General features: G+C 36.9%; 1 protein-coding gene across 1 annotated transcript; it reads left to right on the top strand.

The window, feature by feature from the left end:
- The first annotated feature begins 8,135 nt into the window (after positions 1 to 8,135).
- Positions 8,136 to 9,113, top strand: LOC111778906 (lysine-rich arabinogalactan protein 19-like). The gene is made up of 2 exons (XM_023658909.1): positions 8,136 to 8,755; positions 8,862 to 9,113. The coding sequence occupies exons 1-2, from the start codon at positions 8,168 to 8,170 to the stop codon at positions 8,955 to 8,957; spliced, it is 684 nt and encodes a 227-aa protein (XP_023514677.1). The 5' UTR covers positions 8,136 to 8,167; the 3' UTR covers positions 8,958 to 9,113.
- The last annotated feature ends 6,802 nt before the right edge of the window (positions 9,114 to 15,915 follow it).

Genomic DNA, 15,915 nt, shown 5'->3' with positions numbered 1-15,915 from the left:
CAAATTAGGGTTTCGATTTTAAGCACCTTTTTACTGTTTTATACACTCCTTTTCGTCGCCTATTGTAAATCATGAGGCTTGATCATTCCACTCAAAAATTTCAAAAAACCTCGACCATTGCTCAAGGTTTTTAACACATGCTTCAAATGTCCCGTTTTAGGGTTTGCAAATTAAGATTTGGATTTTAAGCACCTTTTTATTGTTTTATACGCTCCTTTCCTTCAAAGTTCTATTGTAAACCATGAGGCTTGATCTTTCCCGACAAAAATTTCGAAAAATCTAGACCGTTGGTGAATGTTTTTAGCACATGCTTCAAATGTCCGGTTTTAGGGTTTGCAAATTATGGTTTCGATTTTAAGCACCTTTTTACTATTTTATACACTCCTTTCCGTCGACATTCTATTGTAAATCATGAGGCTTGATCATTCCTCTAAAAAAAATTTAAAAACCTTGACCGTTTCTCAATGTTTCTAACACATGCTTCAAATGTCCCGTTTTAGGGTTTGCAAATTAAGGTTTCGATTTTGAGCACCTTTTTACTGTTTTAGACACTCCTTTCCATCAAAGTTCTATTGTAAATCACGAGGCTTGATCATTCCTGACAAAAATTTCGAAAAATCTCGACCGTTTCTCAATGTTTTTAGCATAAGTTTCAAATGCCAGGTTTTAGGGTTTGCAAATTAGGGTTTCGATTTTAAGCACCTTTTTACTGTTTTATACACTCCTTTCCGTCGCCTATCGTAAATCAAGAGGCTTGATCATTCCGCACAAAAATTTCGAAAAACCTCGACCGTTGCTCAATGTTTTTAGCACATGTTTCAAATATCCCGTTTTAGCATTTGCAAATTAGGGTTTCGATTTTAAGCCCCTTTTCATTGTTTTATACACTCCTTTCCATCGACATTTTATTGTAAATCACGAGGCTTGATCATTCCGCTAAAAATTTTCGAAAAACCTTAACCGTTGCTTAATGTTTCTAACACATGCTTCAAATGTCCCATTTTAGGGTTTGCAAATTAAGGTTTCGATTTTAAACACTTTTTTACTGTTTTATACACTCCTTTCCTTGAAAGTTCTATTGTAAATCATGAGGCTTGATCATTCCAGACAAAAATTTCGAAAAATCTAGACCGTTGCTCAATGTTTTTAGCACATGCTTCAAATGTCCGGTTTTAGGGTTTGCAAATTAGGTTTTCGATCTTAAGTACCTTTTTACTGTTTTATACACTCCTTTCCTTCGACTATTGTAAATCATGAGGCATGATCATTCCGCACAAAAATTTCGAAAAATCTCAACCGTTGCTCAATGTTTTTAACTCATGCTTCAAATATCTCGTTTTAGTGTTAGCAAATTAATGTTTCGATTTTAAGAACCTTTTTCTAATTTATACACTCCTTTCCTTCAAAGTTCTATTGTAAATCATGAGGCTTGATTATTCCCGACAAAAATTTCGAAAAATCTAGACCATTGCTCAATGTATTTAGCACATGCTTCAAATGTCCGGTTTTAGGGTTTCCAAATTAGAGTTTCGATTTTAAGAACCTTCTTACTGTTTTATACACTCCTTTTCTTCATAGTTCTATTGTAAATCATGAGGCTTGATGATTCCCGACAAAAAATTGAAAAACCTCAATCGTTACTCTGTTTTTTTAGCACGTGCTTCAAATGTCCGGTTTTAGGGTTTGCAAATTATGGTTTCAATTTTAAACACCTTTTTACTGTTTTATACATTCCTTTTCGTCGACATTCTATTTTAAATAAAGAGGCTTGATCATTCCGCACAAAAAGTTCGAAAAACCTCACCCGTTGTTCAATGTTTCAAGGACATGCTTCAAATGTTTCGTTTTAGGGTTTGAAAATTAAGGTTTCGATCATAAGAACCTTTTAACTATTTTATACACTCCTTTTCTTCAAAGTTATATTGTAAATCATGAGGCTTGATGATTCTAGACAAAAATTTGAGAAACCTCGATCGTTACACGGTTTTTTTAGCACATGCTTTAAATGTCCGGTCTTATGGATTGCAAATTAGGGTTTCGATTTTCAGCAACTTTTTACTGTTTTATACACTCATTTCCGTCGACATTCTATTGTAAATCATGAGGCTTGATCATTCCCTACAAAAATTTTGAAAAATCTAGACCGTTGCTCAATGTTTTTAGCACATGCTTCAAATGTCCAGTTTTTGGGTTTGCAAATTAGGGTTTCGATTTTAAGCACCTTTTTACAGTTTTATACACTCCTTTCCGTCGAAAATTTATTGTAAATCATGAGGATTGATCATTCCGCACAAAAATTTTTAAAAACCTCGACCGTTGCTCAATGTTTTTAGCACATCTTCAAATGTCCCGTTTTAGGGTTTGTAAATTAGGGTTTCGATTTTAAGCACCTTTTAACTGTTTTATACACTCCTTTCCGTCGACATTCTATTGTAAATCATGAGGCTTGATCATTCTGATTTTTTTTTTGAAAAACCTCGACCTTTGCTCAATGGTTTTAGCAAATGCTTCAAATGTCCCGTTGTCGGGTTTGCAAATTAGGGTTTCGATTTTAAGCACCTTTTCACTGTTTTATAAACTCCTTTCCTTCAAAGTTCTATTGTAAATCATGAGGCTTGATCATTCCTAACAAAAATTTCGAAAAATCTAGACCGTTGCTCGATGTTTTTAGAACATGCTTCAAATGTCCGGTTTTAGTGTTTGCAAATTAGGGTTTCGATTTTGAGCACCTTTTTACTATTTTATACACTCCTTTCCGTCAAAGTTCTATTGTAAATCAACAGGCTTGATCATTACCTACAAAAATTTCAAAAAATTTAGACTGTTGCTCAATGTTTTTAGCACATGCTTCAAATGTCCCATTTTAGGGTTTGCAAATTAGGTTTCCATTTTAAGCAACTTTTTACTATTTTATACACTCATTTACGTCGACATTCTATTGTACATCATGAGGCTTGATCATTACGCACAAAATTTTCGAAAAACCTCGACAGTTGCTCAATGTTTTTATCACATACTTCAAATGTCCCGTTTTTGGGTTTGCAAATTAGGGTTTCAATTTTAAGCACCTTTTTACTGTTTTATACACTCCTTTCTGTCGACATTCTATTGTAAATCATCAGGCTTGATCATCCCTACAAATATTTCAAAAAATCAATACCGTTGGTCAATGTTTTTAGCACTTGCTTCAAATGTCCCGTTTTAGGGCTTGCAAATTAGGGATTCAATTTTAAGCACCTTTTTATGGTTTTATACACTCCTTTCCATCGACATTCTATTGTAAATCATGAGGCATGATCATTCCGCACAAAAATTTTGAAAAACTTCGACCGTTGCCTAATGTTTTTAGCACATGCTTCAAATGTCCCGTTGTAGGGTTTGTAAATTAGGCTTTCGATTTTAAGCACCTTTTTACTGTTTTGTACACTCTATTCCATCGACATTCTATTGTAAATCATGGGGTTTGTTCATTCCGCACAAAAATTTCTAAAAACCTTGACTGTTGCTCAATGTTTTTAGCACATGCTTCAAATGTTCCGTTTTAGAGTTTGCAAATTAGGGTTTCGATTTGAAGCACGTTTTTACTGTTTTATACACTCCTTTCCGTCTACATTCTATTGTCAGTCATGAGGCTTGATCATTCCCTACAAAAATTTCGAAAAATCTAGACCGTTGCTCAATGTGTTTAGCACATGCTTCAAATGTCCAGTTTTAGGGTTTGCAAATTAGGGTTCCGATTTTAAGTGCCTTTTTACTGTTTTATACACTCCTTTTCATCGACATTTTATTGTAAAGCATTAGGCTTGATCATTTCCCACAAAAATTTTGAAAAACCTTGAACGCTACTCAATGTTTATAGCACATGCTTCAGATGTCACGTTTTATGGTTTTAAAATAAGGGTTTTGATTTTAAGCACCTTTTTACTGATTTATACACTCCTTTTCGTCGACAAATTATTGTAAATCATAAGGCTAGATCATTCTGCATAAAAATTTCGAAAAACCTCGACCGTTGCTCAATGTTCTTAGCACATGCTTCAAATGTCCCGTTTTAGGGTTTGCAAATTAGGGTTTCGATTTTAAGCACCTTTTTACTGTTTGATACACTCCTTTCCGTCGACATTTTATTGTAAATCATGAGGCTTGATCATTCAGCACAAAATTTTTGAAAAACCTCGACCGTTGCCTAATGTTTTTAGCACATGCTTCAAATGTCCCGTTGTAGGGTTTGTAAATTAGGGTTTCGATTTTAAGCACATTTTTACTATTTTATACACTCCTTTTCTTCAAAATTCTATTGCAAATAATGAGGCTTGATCATTCCCGACAAAAATTTGGAAAACCTCGATCGTTACTCGGTTTTTTAGCACAAGCTTCAAATGTCCGGTTTTAGGGTTTGCAAATAAGGGTTTCAATTTTAAGCACCTTTTTACTGTTTTATACACTCATTTCAGTCGACATTCTATTGTAAATCATCAGGCTTGATCATTCCCTACAAATATTTCGAAAAATAAATACCGTTGGTCAATGTTTTTAGCACTTGCTTCAAATGTCCCGTTTTAGGGTTTGCAAATTAGGGATTCAATTTTAAGCACCTTTTTATGGTTTTATACACTCCTTTCCATCGACATTCTATTGTAAACCATGAGGCTTGATCATTCCGCACAAAAATTTTTGAAAAACCTCGACCGTTGCCTAATGTTTTTAGCACATGCTTCAAATGTTCCGTTTTAGATTTTGCAAATTAGGGTTTAGATTTGAAGCACGTTTTTACTTTTTTATTCCTTCCTTTCCGTCAAAGTTCTATTGTAAATCATGAGGCTTGATTATTCCGCACAAAAATTTCGAAAAACCTCGACCGTTGCTCAATGTTTTTAGCACATGCTTCAAATGTTCCGTTTTAGGGATTGCAAATTAGGGTTTCGATTTGAAGCACATTTTTACTATTTTATTCCTTCCTTTCCGTCAAAGTTCTATTGTAAATCATGTGGCTTGATCATTACCGACAAAAATTTTGAAAAATCTAGACCATTGCTCAATGTTTTTAGCACATGCTTCAAAGGTCTTAGTTTAGATTTTGCAAATTAGGGTTTCGATTTAAGTACCTTTTTACTCTTTTATTGTATCGATACACCTTTCTGGGAAAAAAAAAAAAGAAAAACGCTGAAAATCTCACAATTTTCGGCGGGATCCACGCAGGCCCTCTTAAACCCTAGGAGCGGCTGCCTCCTTTAGGTAGGAGCGGACGCTAGGGGACTTCGGAGCAAGGAGAGGCAGACGCGCCACTGGAGATGGACGAACGACGACGTTTCCACAGGCGATGGTAGCCAAGCTCCGCGATTAGGGTTTTCAGACGAGGAAGACGAAGCGGCAAGCGTGGGTTAACCATCGGCATTCCGCGAGTCATCTCGGCCAATGTGTAGCCCGCACCTCGCAGGCCGCACTCGGACTCCACCTCTGGGTGTCGTTCCCTTTCGGCCCAAACCGGAGGCACGCCCAAAAACCCTACGCCGGCAGTGTTCTTCGCAGCCGTCGGCTTCAGCTCCATCGTGGCTCCGCGCGCTCCCGGCTCGGCTAGGTTCAGCTTGCCAGTACGCTCGGCGGCGCGGCTTGACGGCGTGACGTTCAAATAGGTTACCTATTCCTAGGTTTTTGACCCTTCTGAAGCCATTCCCACCCTTGTTTCAACCATCTGAGGTCAGTATAACTCCATTTTGACATTCCCATCCTTGTTTCAACCATCTGAGGTCAGTATAACTCCATTTTGACGAAATAGTTTGCAATAGGGACGTACCTTGATAGCTAGGCATAATGGATAGTGGTGAAAGGGCTCTAAGTGTATCATGTTATCTTATAGGAGGTAGTTAGGCACCGGAGTTAGCGTTGTGGGTGACTTCGGCCAAGGCCAAGGAGGTAAGTAACCTTACTGTTGGCATGAGTTATGTATGTATGTTGGTGCGTGCCCTGTGGCCCTTGCATGCACCATGTATGTTGTTGATGTATGCTAGGCTAGATGTTCCTTGCAGTGAAATGCTATGTATGCCACGTTTATGTATGTGATTCTTGCAGCGAAATGTTGTGTATGCCATGTTTATGTATGTGATTCTTGCAGCGAAATGCTATGTATGTCATGTTTATGTATGTGATTCTTGCAGCGAAATGCTATTTATGTCATGTTTATGTATGTGCTTCTTGCAGTGAAATGCTATGTATGCCATGTTTATGTATATGACGTTTGTGACACGGTTGCTACCCTATATGTATGAGTTTGATTGACATGTCGTGATTGTAATGAGAACCTCGCATGTCATGAATGAGACGACTAGTATGCTATGATATGCTTGCTCGATGTTGACCCAGTTATGCTATGTAATGTGGTGAGGGGATGGAACGTTGTATGTATAATGTCATGGAGGTAAACCTTAAGAACCTCATGCACACTATGGTTATGTACCAGGGCAGTCCCCCGTTATACTACTGATGGTATGGACGCGTATGTTCGATATTGTGTACGCCACGATATCATGCAGGCCCTCCTTTGTCCGTGGCGTCCGGTATTGTATGTCATACATACCCGACCAAGCCAGGCTCAGGGAGTTCGCTTGCGAGCTCGCCTGGTGGGCCCACAGTCACACGTGTGGACCATTTGTGGGAAAGTACCACGCATCCACCCCCGCCCGGACAAAGCAAGGACCTAAGGCCATGGGAAGGAATGGAAGACAAGACCCCTCTCACGGTTTCTTTCTTTTAACACTAGTGCTCATGTAGGTGTATTGTGTGCGATATGTATGTGTATTGTGTGTGACTGCTTGTATCCGTATGTATGATTATGTGCTTACCCCAACAGTGGGGCGACTTACTGGGTATTTTATATAATACTCAAGTCACGTGCTACCCATATTTTCAGGTAAGGGCAACGCCCCCATGTACGGCTGACGGTGGATGCTGCGAAGGCAACGGAAATCTTGAGGAGAGTTTGTAGTGTCGTAGGCGCCTTGTGGGATTCTTTTGGGTTCATAGTTATTGCAACTGTTTCCTCTTGTTCTCTGTTGATTATTTCTAGGTTAGGTTGTCGTTATTGTTTTCCCCAGATATGAATAGCTTATAATAATGAATGCATTGTCGTATTTGAGACTGTCTTACGTGAATTCTTGTTCTGTTTATTATGCAAGTATGAAGTTACGTCGCTAATTAGGTTAGAGAAAATTAGGGGTGTTACATTTATACACTCCTTTCCGTCGACATTCTATTGTAAATCATGAGGCTAGATCATTCCGTACAAAAATTTTGAAAAACCTCGACCGTTGCCTAATGTTTTTAGCACATGCTTCAAATGTCCCGTTTTAGGGTTTGCAAAATAGGGTTTTGATTTTAAGCACCTTTTTACCTTTTTATACCCTCCTTTCCGCCAAAGTTCTATTGTAAATCATGAGGATTGATCATTCCGCACAAAAATTTCGAAAAACCTCGACCGTTGCTCAATGTTTTTAACACATGCTTCAAATGCCCTGTTTTAGGGTTTGCAAATTAAGGTTTCGATTTTAAGCACCTTTTTACTATTTTATACACTCTTTTCGGTCGACATTTCGTTGAACTTTTGACAAGGGTTATGGCCGAATGACTCACTATCCATGGGGTGCTATTTAATTTTATTATATATTTGTTACAATTTTCTCGAGACATTTTTTCAGATTTAAACGGTTCTAAAAGGCGTAAGAATGGAAATGGGCCCAACCAGTGGTTTAGAGGAAACGCTTGACCTTCCAATATTTCCAAGAAAGTAAAGGAAGACGTGGACTCCTCACCAATGTTCAGATCTAACGTTAAAATCAGTGCTGCGGACCATCCAACTCTTTGGGTTTTTTTTTCACATGAAAAAATAAATAAATAAAAAGAATTTGATTCTTTTGCGTAATTATAAACTTCTACTAAGTTAACTTTACAAACCATTTTACCTAATAAATATATATATATATACATAAAAAGGTTTAATTATGTTGAAAGAAATGAGTTAATGATTGTGGGTGGCATGGAAAGTTGGCAATCAATATCACTATGAAGGCTACCTTTCTCCCTCCACATTACACCAACTTCAATTCTCATTCCTTCAGCATTCAATAAATAACTCCTACCATTCCCTTGCCTCTTAACTCCCATCTCAAACTCTATGGCTTCCAAATCATGCCCTCTTTTGGTCATCTGCCTTGCCTTTTTATTCCCTCTAGCCATCAGCCAAGCCCCGGCGCAGCCACCGAGCTTGCCGACCGCAACGCCACCGCCATCCACCCCACCACCTACCATAACAATTACACCACCCCCTAATGTTGCTGCACCATCAATAACCCCAACTATCCCACCACCCCAACCGCCTCAAACCCCACCTGTCTCCACCCCGTCTCTGCCTCCGGCATTGCCACCTCCACCTGTTACTCCTCCACCATTGCCACCTCCTCCTGCTACTCCTCCGCCATTGCCACCTCCTTTACCGGCGCCACAGATCTCTCCAACTCCTTTGCAGGTAGCGCCGTTGCCGACTCCGCCAACACCGGTGCCTTCACCGCCAATGCTAGCTCCGGTTGCAGTGCCAGAGTTAGCCCCTGCACCAGCTCCGGGAAAGCATAAGCATAGAAGGCGTCACAAACATAAAAAGCATCAAGCCCCAGCCCCAGCCCCAGCCGTCCCAAGCCCACCAGCACCACCTACAGTGGTGGATTCACAGGATGATAGTACAGCACCAGCGCCATCACCAAATCTGGTAAGCAAATCACTCTCATTATGTGTTGTTTTTATTTAGATATGTATATAGAATTAATGAAAATGAAGAAAAGGTAAAATTGAATACCATATCTGTTTATCCACAGAACGGAGGAGACCCAATGAAACAAAAGGTGGGAACATGGGCCAGAATTGTGTTGGGATTCATAATTGTGGTTGCTACCACACCCTTCAATTTCTAGTTTTGAAGAGAATTATAATCCACAATGAATCCATTAGGGTTCATAATGTTATAGAGTTTGCTCAGAGGCCGACACAGATTTTTCATATCTATCATTTTTTTTTTTAATGGTTTGTGGATTGAGATAATAATGAATTCTTCCTTTTATTTTATTTTATTTTATTTTATTTTATTTTATTTTGGTATAATAATGAATAAGTATTTCAATGAAATATAAATAAATCTCAACAAAAATTTAATCAAAGGTGTAAGATATATTATTAATTTAAATAATTTTGTAAGTACCAACTTTATAGTTTTTTATTAAAATTCCGACTTAACATTCCATTCCACTTTTCAATATTTAAAATCTTGATGTATGTGATTCTTTCTTTTATATTTTTTATTTTTATCTCATTTTACTATTTTTTTTAATCTCTTGGGTAAAAGGAATGAAATTACTGTAGCCTATAAAATTTACGTCACACTGTGAACTAATTTTTTAAAATCTCAAACTTGCAAACAAGAATAGGTGCTTGTATTAGAGTATTTTCATATTACTTCTTATGACATCTTAATATTAAATATATATTTCTTTTATAATTTTATTTTTTTGAAGGTTTTCATTGGAAGGGGGAAACCTATTCGTAAGAGAGATAACAAGTTTAACTTTTTAGTTTTTTTTTTTTTTAGGGCTTAAATCTCCATAAAGAGAGCAAGATATATGTCTTAACCTAAGTATTTATGTGTTTATTTTTTTATATATGTTCTTTTTTCTCTATTATTTGTAATTCTTCCGACAATTTTAAGGAGATTGAAACATGTAGTATACTATTGAGAAGCATAATGAGAATATAGATCATTGATTTAAGGAATACACTTTTGAGAGATGGAGGGGAGAGTTTGGTTATGTTCTCACGTAAAAGAACCCAACGAAAGCATGAGTATTGAAGAGTCCATGGAACACGAAAAGAAATTCGATAAACTTGAGAAAGATGAGTATAATTGTTCATGCTCTCTTTTAAATTGTCTCATTGATCACTTTTATGATTATTATTAGTATATTACTTACCAAGTCTGTTATTGAAGAAGCTCGAATTAAGAAAACCATTATCCACCGATTACGACTAGAATATAGAAGCTTCGCTGTACAAGGATGACCCAAACAATCATCACTTATAGAGTTTGAAAATTTGTTAGCCAACAAAGAAATCATTGCTAAACAAATATAAAACATCACATTAAAGGTGGAAGAAGAAGCATTCTACACAAGTGAAAGTTGGAGCAACAATAAGTTGTCTACCAAATGTGGATATAAAAATGGTGACAAAGAAAGAAGTCATCAAGGAACTACACAACTTAGGAGAGCTTAGAAGAACGACAACAAGAGTTCTAAAGGGAATATATTTGAAGGTATTTGCTACCGGAAGAAGAGACATATCTAAGGAATGTTAGGTACTATGTGTCATAGAAGAAGACGAACTTGTAACACCCAAAGTAAAGTTAAAGGTAACCCAAAAAACCAAAGGAAAGAAACTAAGGCATCCAAGCTAAGGAAAAAGATCTCAAAAGTCATTTCAAAGCCATAACTAATAATTAAAGGAGTCAAGGCCTTTGAAGAAGGATGGGAAAGGAAAAAATAAGGGAAAAGGACAAAAATGTCATTTTTCCAATTTTTAATCATTTAAATTTCGGAGAAGGAATTTAAAGAGGGTCAAGAAGTGAAAAATGACTGGCAAAAAATGAAAAAATTTTAGAAAAAGTTTGGAGTTTTTCATAAAAATAATAATAAAATGATAAAATGTGGCAAATTACAAAAATGCCCTAAAGTTCAACTTAATTATGAAACTACCATCGAAGAAAATTTGTCCGCATATTGGATTTCAAAACCATTCATTATTATGAAATCATTAGTATCTTCACTCATAACTATTGAACTGAAATTTGAATATATGTTTCTTAAATCTAACCGTTGAAATCTAAAACCAATTTTAGAAGCATCTCAACTTAGTAGATATTTGTGACGTAAAATCTAAAAACGTTTAAAATAAGAAGGAAAAGTTAACCACAATTCTGGAATAATCAATGGCCGTGCAAGCTTCATCTATAAATAAGAATTTTTGGACAATGTTTTAAGATAAGAATCGAGTGATGAGAGTTTCTAAAACTCGAGTTTGAAGCTTTTAGATTATGGGTTTTTCTTCATCGAGTTTTTTCTAAATTTGAGAGCTATGGTTAATCATTTTTCCCCCTTTCAACTCCTACCAACAAGTTTTATGAAGAAATTAGGTCGTGAAAAGCTCTAGAATCGGCGGCCATACAAAAAGTTTTTTGGTTGAAATTTTGACGAAGATAAATTTTTCGACGAATTTTGGAAGGTTATAACTCGAGTTACACACTACAAAATGGTATCAAATTAGTCTCTATGTCTTCTTTAAAACTTTATCTAAAATTTTGGTGAAGAAATTGAGATCATTTGAGGTCTATATAGAGTTGTAAAAGGGAAAAACCAGAGATACATGATAAAAAAAAATATAAAAAAAAATATAAAAAAAATATTAAAAAAAAAAAATCAGTCATGTTTCCTACCACAAAGGAAGAAGATGAAGCCCAAAGTCAAAATAAAAGTCAAAGGTAACCATACCAATTTTGATCAATTTGGATCTCCATGTAAATTCTCATAAATTTTTTTATGGTTCCTCAAACTAAACTAAAAAATGAATCTAATAAAAAGAATTCGAAATAATTTAAATACCGAAAGCTCAAGAACGGAGGTCCCAAACATCAACATCGAGGTAAATAGCTATTTTGGACTTTTCTTAAGAAATACATGTAGGAATTGATTGTATTTCTATAATAACATTAAACCAGGTATGAGTTAAAGAAACATAAGAGGTACAGCAAGAAGTGAGAGTTAAGACCCTGAACCGATCAAATTAATCGAGATTTAAGCAATGTTAAAATAACCCACTAAATGAACTTTGGCGCCTATGAATTTTTATTGCTGAACTTATTATGGTATATTAAGATTATATATGAAGTTTGGTGTTCATTGAATAAGGTTAATTGGTTTTCATTGAATAAAGTTAAGTAGTTATACCAAGTAATGAGGTAAAATGATAATAATGCCACTTTCTATTAAACCTTATTTTATGATTTTTGATGATTTAGTGAAATTTGAAAGTCATTAGAATATGTTAAGTAGTTAAACTAAGAATTAGGGATAAAATGACCAAAATGCCCCTATCACTCCTTATGATATTTCAAGGTCTAAACATGCTCAAATGAATGACTTACTACTTCTTATCAGGCCTATTCCTAAGGACATAAAGTTATGTTCAAGATTTCAAGGTGATTAGAGCAAGTTTGAAACCTAAACGATTAGGGCTTAAGAAACGTTTAAGGGAATACCTCAAGTAATTTTTCTCAAAACTCAAGAGTCTTCTAGAACTATCTAAAGAACACTTTATAACTCCATGACATTTTGAATGACTCATATATGTTACTAAGCTACGTAGAGCTCAAGAATGCATGATACGACTTATGCTTCCATAAATTATGAACCTTAGAAATTATATAATGTTCAAGTTTGAGAACCAACGAAAATATTATACAAGCTCTACAACTACCAAGGAAAAGAAGAATGTTAGGTACCACTCAAGGATAAGGGACCAAGGTCCTCAGACAAAGAAATTCAGAAACTCCTAAGACCTCCCACAGTACAACATGTTCATGACTCAGATTACGTAGCCTGGAACGTATGAAGCCTTGAGTTTAGGTATTCAGACTATGCCACTTGGAATGTATGAAGCCTGGGCATAGGTATTCAGGTTGTATCACAAGGCAAGTCCTGGATGAAGAATCAGATTATATTGCTTGGAACGTAAGAAGCCTTGGATGTAGGTTTTCAAACCCTATGTAGGGCAAACCCTAAATGCGGGTTCCCATCCCTTGAAACGCATGAAGCCTTGGACGTACGTTAAAACTGTGTCGCTTGAAATGTATGAAATCTTGAACACAGGTTGTCAGGTGCATAACTGATACCGTAAATTCTAGGGAGACTGTCTTGGAGAACGAACCAAGAACAAAACAAGAACCTAAAAAGTAACAAAGAACAAGACAACAATCAAGGACTAGAACATGGATCATGTAACGACTCTAAATTTCTACATACTCAGAGTCACTACGAACATCTCATGCTCTTCTCTAATGCGAAAATATAACTCTTAAAAGAAAAATCATCTATAGTATAAATGTTGAAAACATTTAAAACATCTTCTATCTCTGAAAAACACAACCATGGTCTTACGTGTTTAAATACGAAGTACTGAAATTTAGAGAAAATAAAAACAAATACAAAATAATTTAAAACGATGAAATGCAAAACAACCTAGTAAACCTAAGACTAGGAATTAAAATATGAGTCTACCCTATGCATGTGCCACAGTTTCTGCTCGCAATACCGCCATCCTCCGTACATGTTTGTGCCTTTACCTGAAAAATGATGTGGCACACGACTTGAGTATTTTGAAGAATACTTAGTAAGTGGCCCCACTATAGGAGGCCATGCAAATGCAAACACATAAAATCATGCTCTTGGGACCTATCTCTAGCTCATCTAGGGGTGGCCTCCAGACTCGGACAAATTGGATGTGTGGTACTTCCCTGGACCCTCTGGTTAAGCTAATCTGTAGCGACGTCCGGAGGTCAACGAAACTCCATAGTGTCATGCTCCTCATAAACACCCAGCTCGTCATACTGTGAGCGTCCGCACTCATCGTCTCTAGAGGAAGTATCCCTATGCTTATGAACATACAATATGCATGAGGTTCCTCTAATGTTCATCTTATCGTCTCTTCTTACACATCCCTCTAGTCTAATCTCTTTGTTACATTAAGTAAGACATGCTCGTGGATATTTATATTAATATCATTTTCATGCTCTTAGGGTTGTGTTCTATGTTGATCTAATGACATGATGCAATATGACACTCATCATCATGTAGCATGCTCAATATGGAAGACATCATCATATTATGGTAAACGCATGCAAGCTACTCATCATATTGTCGTAAAGTGTCTCAAGCATATCAAGTACGTCATTCATCGAAATATATATATTTCGCACATCATCAAACATCATAACTCATACATTATAATATACTCATACATCATCATATAATGTATACAACATCATGTGATACAGCTCATACATCATCATAACTCATACAATTTCTAGCCCATCCTATAGTAAGGACCCTTACTTGGTTGGCCTTGGCCGAAGTACTTCATAATTAGCTAAACGTAAGCTCCCGTTCCTTGAGAGCTTCTCTAAACGTTCCTGGAGTTTGTTTCCTATTACACCTTTCGCCACCTTTCGTTAGTATTTCGTGATTAAATTGACATTTAATTAAATAAACGTGAAATATGACCCTAAAATGACTTCAATTACCTTAATCGATGCTGAAAATAGGTCCAAGAGAGTCAAAACGGTGGAAACTCGGCCAAAACGGGAGAAGTCGAGGAGTTGCATGTAGCACCCGAGTTTTTTTTTTTTTTAAATAAAAAATCTTCAAGGTTACAATAGGGACAAACTATTCATTTTGCTCTATTATTACTTGAGGGGTCTGATTTGATTGGAGTCATATTCTGAAAAGAGAAAGAAGAGAGGGAAAGAAAGAGGAGAAAGAGGAGAGAAAGAAGATAGGGTTTTGAGGTAGGAGGAGGAGATCGGATTATAACCGACGCCGGAGATCCGAGTCCCCAATCTAAACCATCAACAGTCCGAGGCAAGGTGCTCTCACGAATCGCACCTTCCTATCTCGTCAAAAAACGTCCAAGAACTTCAGGTTAGTCCGCGAGTGTCTAGATTGAGAAGTCATCAAGATTTTCGTGTGTTAGCGACATTTTTGTGTTGGTCCTTGGACTCTTACCCTCAACAGCGTGATCTAGTTAAGTTTCAGAGTGAAAGCAGCCAAGATTGGCGTTCAAATCGGAGTTTCAAGAAAACGTGATTTTTGTTAAGAATTCGTGTTTTCTCTGAATTCGAACTCGAATATTAAGATCTATGATTATCATAAAAATATAAGAAAATTGTTTCGAAGGAGTAGAATATGAGATCTACAAGGTTCGTGAAGAAGATTTGTTGAATCAGATTATGGATTGGAAGATATAAAAATTGCAAGAAAATAGATCGAAATGCGAAAGAGGCTAACATTTGGAAAATTGAAACACGTAGGAGAGAGGGAAGAGACAGTGCCACGCGTCGGCCAACGTATGGAGGAGCGCGGTGGAACCGGTGATTAACACGTGGCGGTCACAGACTGGTGAGGTGCGTCCTCACCCGATAGTGGACACGCGTCAGGCACGCGGATCCAGGCCGACCTGACCCGACCCTGAACCGCACGCGACCCGAAACTAGCGAACCGCCCCAACCCGGTGCCTCAGACCCGCGACTACTCGAGAAGCTGCACGTAGAAACCCTCCAAGGCGCATGAGACGCACATGAGTCACTGCTTTTTCTTTCCGTTCGGTCTCTGTTTGCTTGTTTTTTGTCCCGATTTTGATACTGACCCTATTATTATGTGAATTAGGACATGTCAAGAAAAATCCAGAATTTTTGGAATCCTTTCCGTGAAGAAAACTCGAGCTTGGGAAGGCACGCGTCAACCAAGTAAGTAGCCATTTGGATTCCCACGAGCAGTACTTGTAGGAATCACTAGGAAAAAGCATGCATGCTACTACCCATAAACTTAGCTAGCTGGACCTAGCATATTAGTATGAAAACTGCGAAAATGAAATGATTAAGGAAAGCTAGATATGAAATGTTCATTAAATTTGTTATGATTGAGATTTTGGTAAAGTATGTAGGTATGAGGAGGATGTGAAACTTGTGAAATTTTCGCTCCAGGTGAAGATGGACATTATCTTTCCGTTGAGCATGTTTGTTAATATTGCATGAACTGTTGCGTGAGAACTCCT

The sequence above is a fragment of the Cucurbita pepo genome, chromosome LG17, assembly GCF_002806865.2.
Source record: "Cucurbita pepo subsp. pepo cultivar mu-cu-16 chromosome LG17, ASM280686v2, whole genome shotgun sequence".
Taxonomy (NCBI): domain Eukaryota; kingdom Viridiplantae; phylum Streptophyta; class Magnoliopsida; order Cucurbitales; family Cucurbitaceae; genus Cucurbita; species Cucurbita pepo.
Note: the sequence above shows the minus strand (reverse complement) of the source record. Positions and strands in the feature narration are given on the sequence as shown.

Coding starts and splice junctions, on each gene's coding strand:
- LOC111778906 (XM_023658909.1), top strand. CDS start 8,168: ATGGCTTCCAAATCATGCCCTCTTTTGGTCATCTGCCTTGCCTTTTTA. Junction 8,756..8,861: donor CAGCGCCATCACCAAATCTG/GTAAGCAAATCA, acceptor GTTTATCCACAG/AACGGAGGAGACCCAATGAA.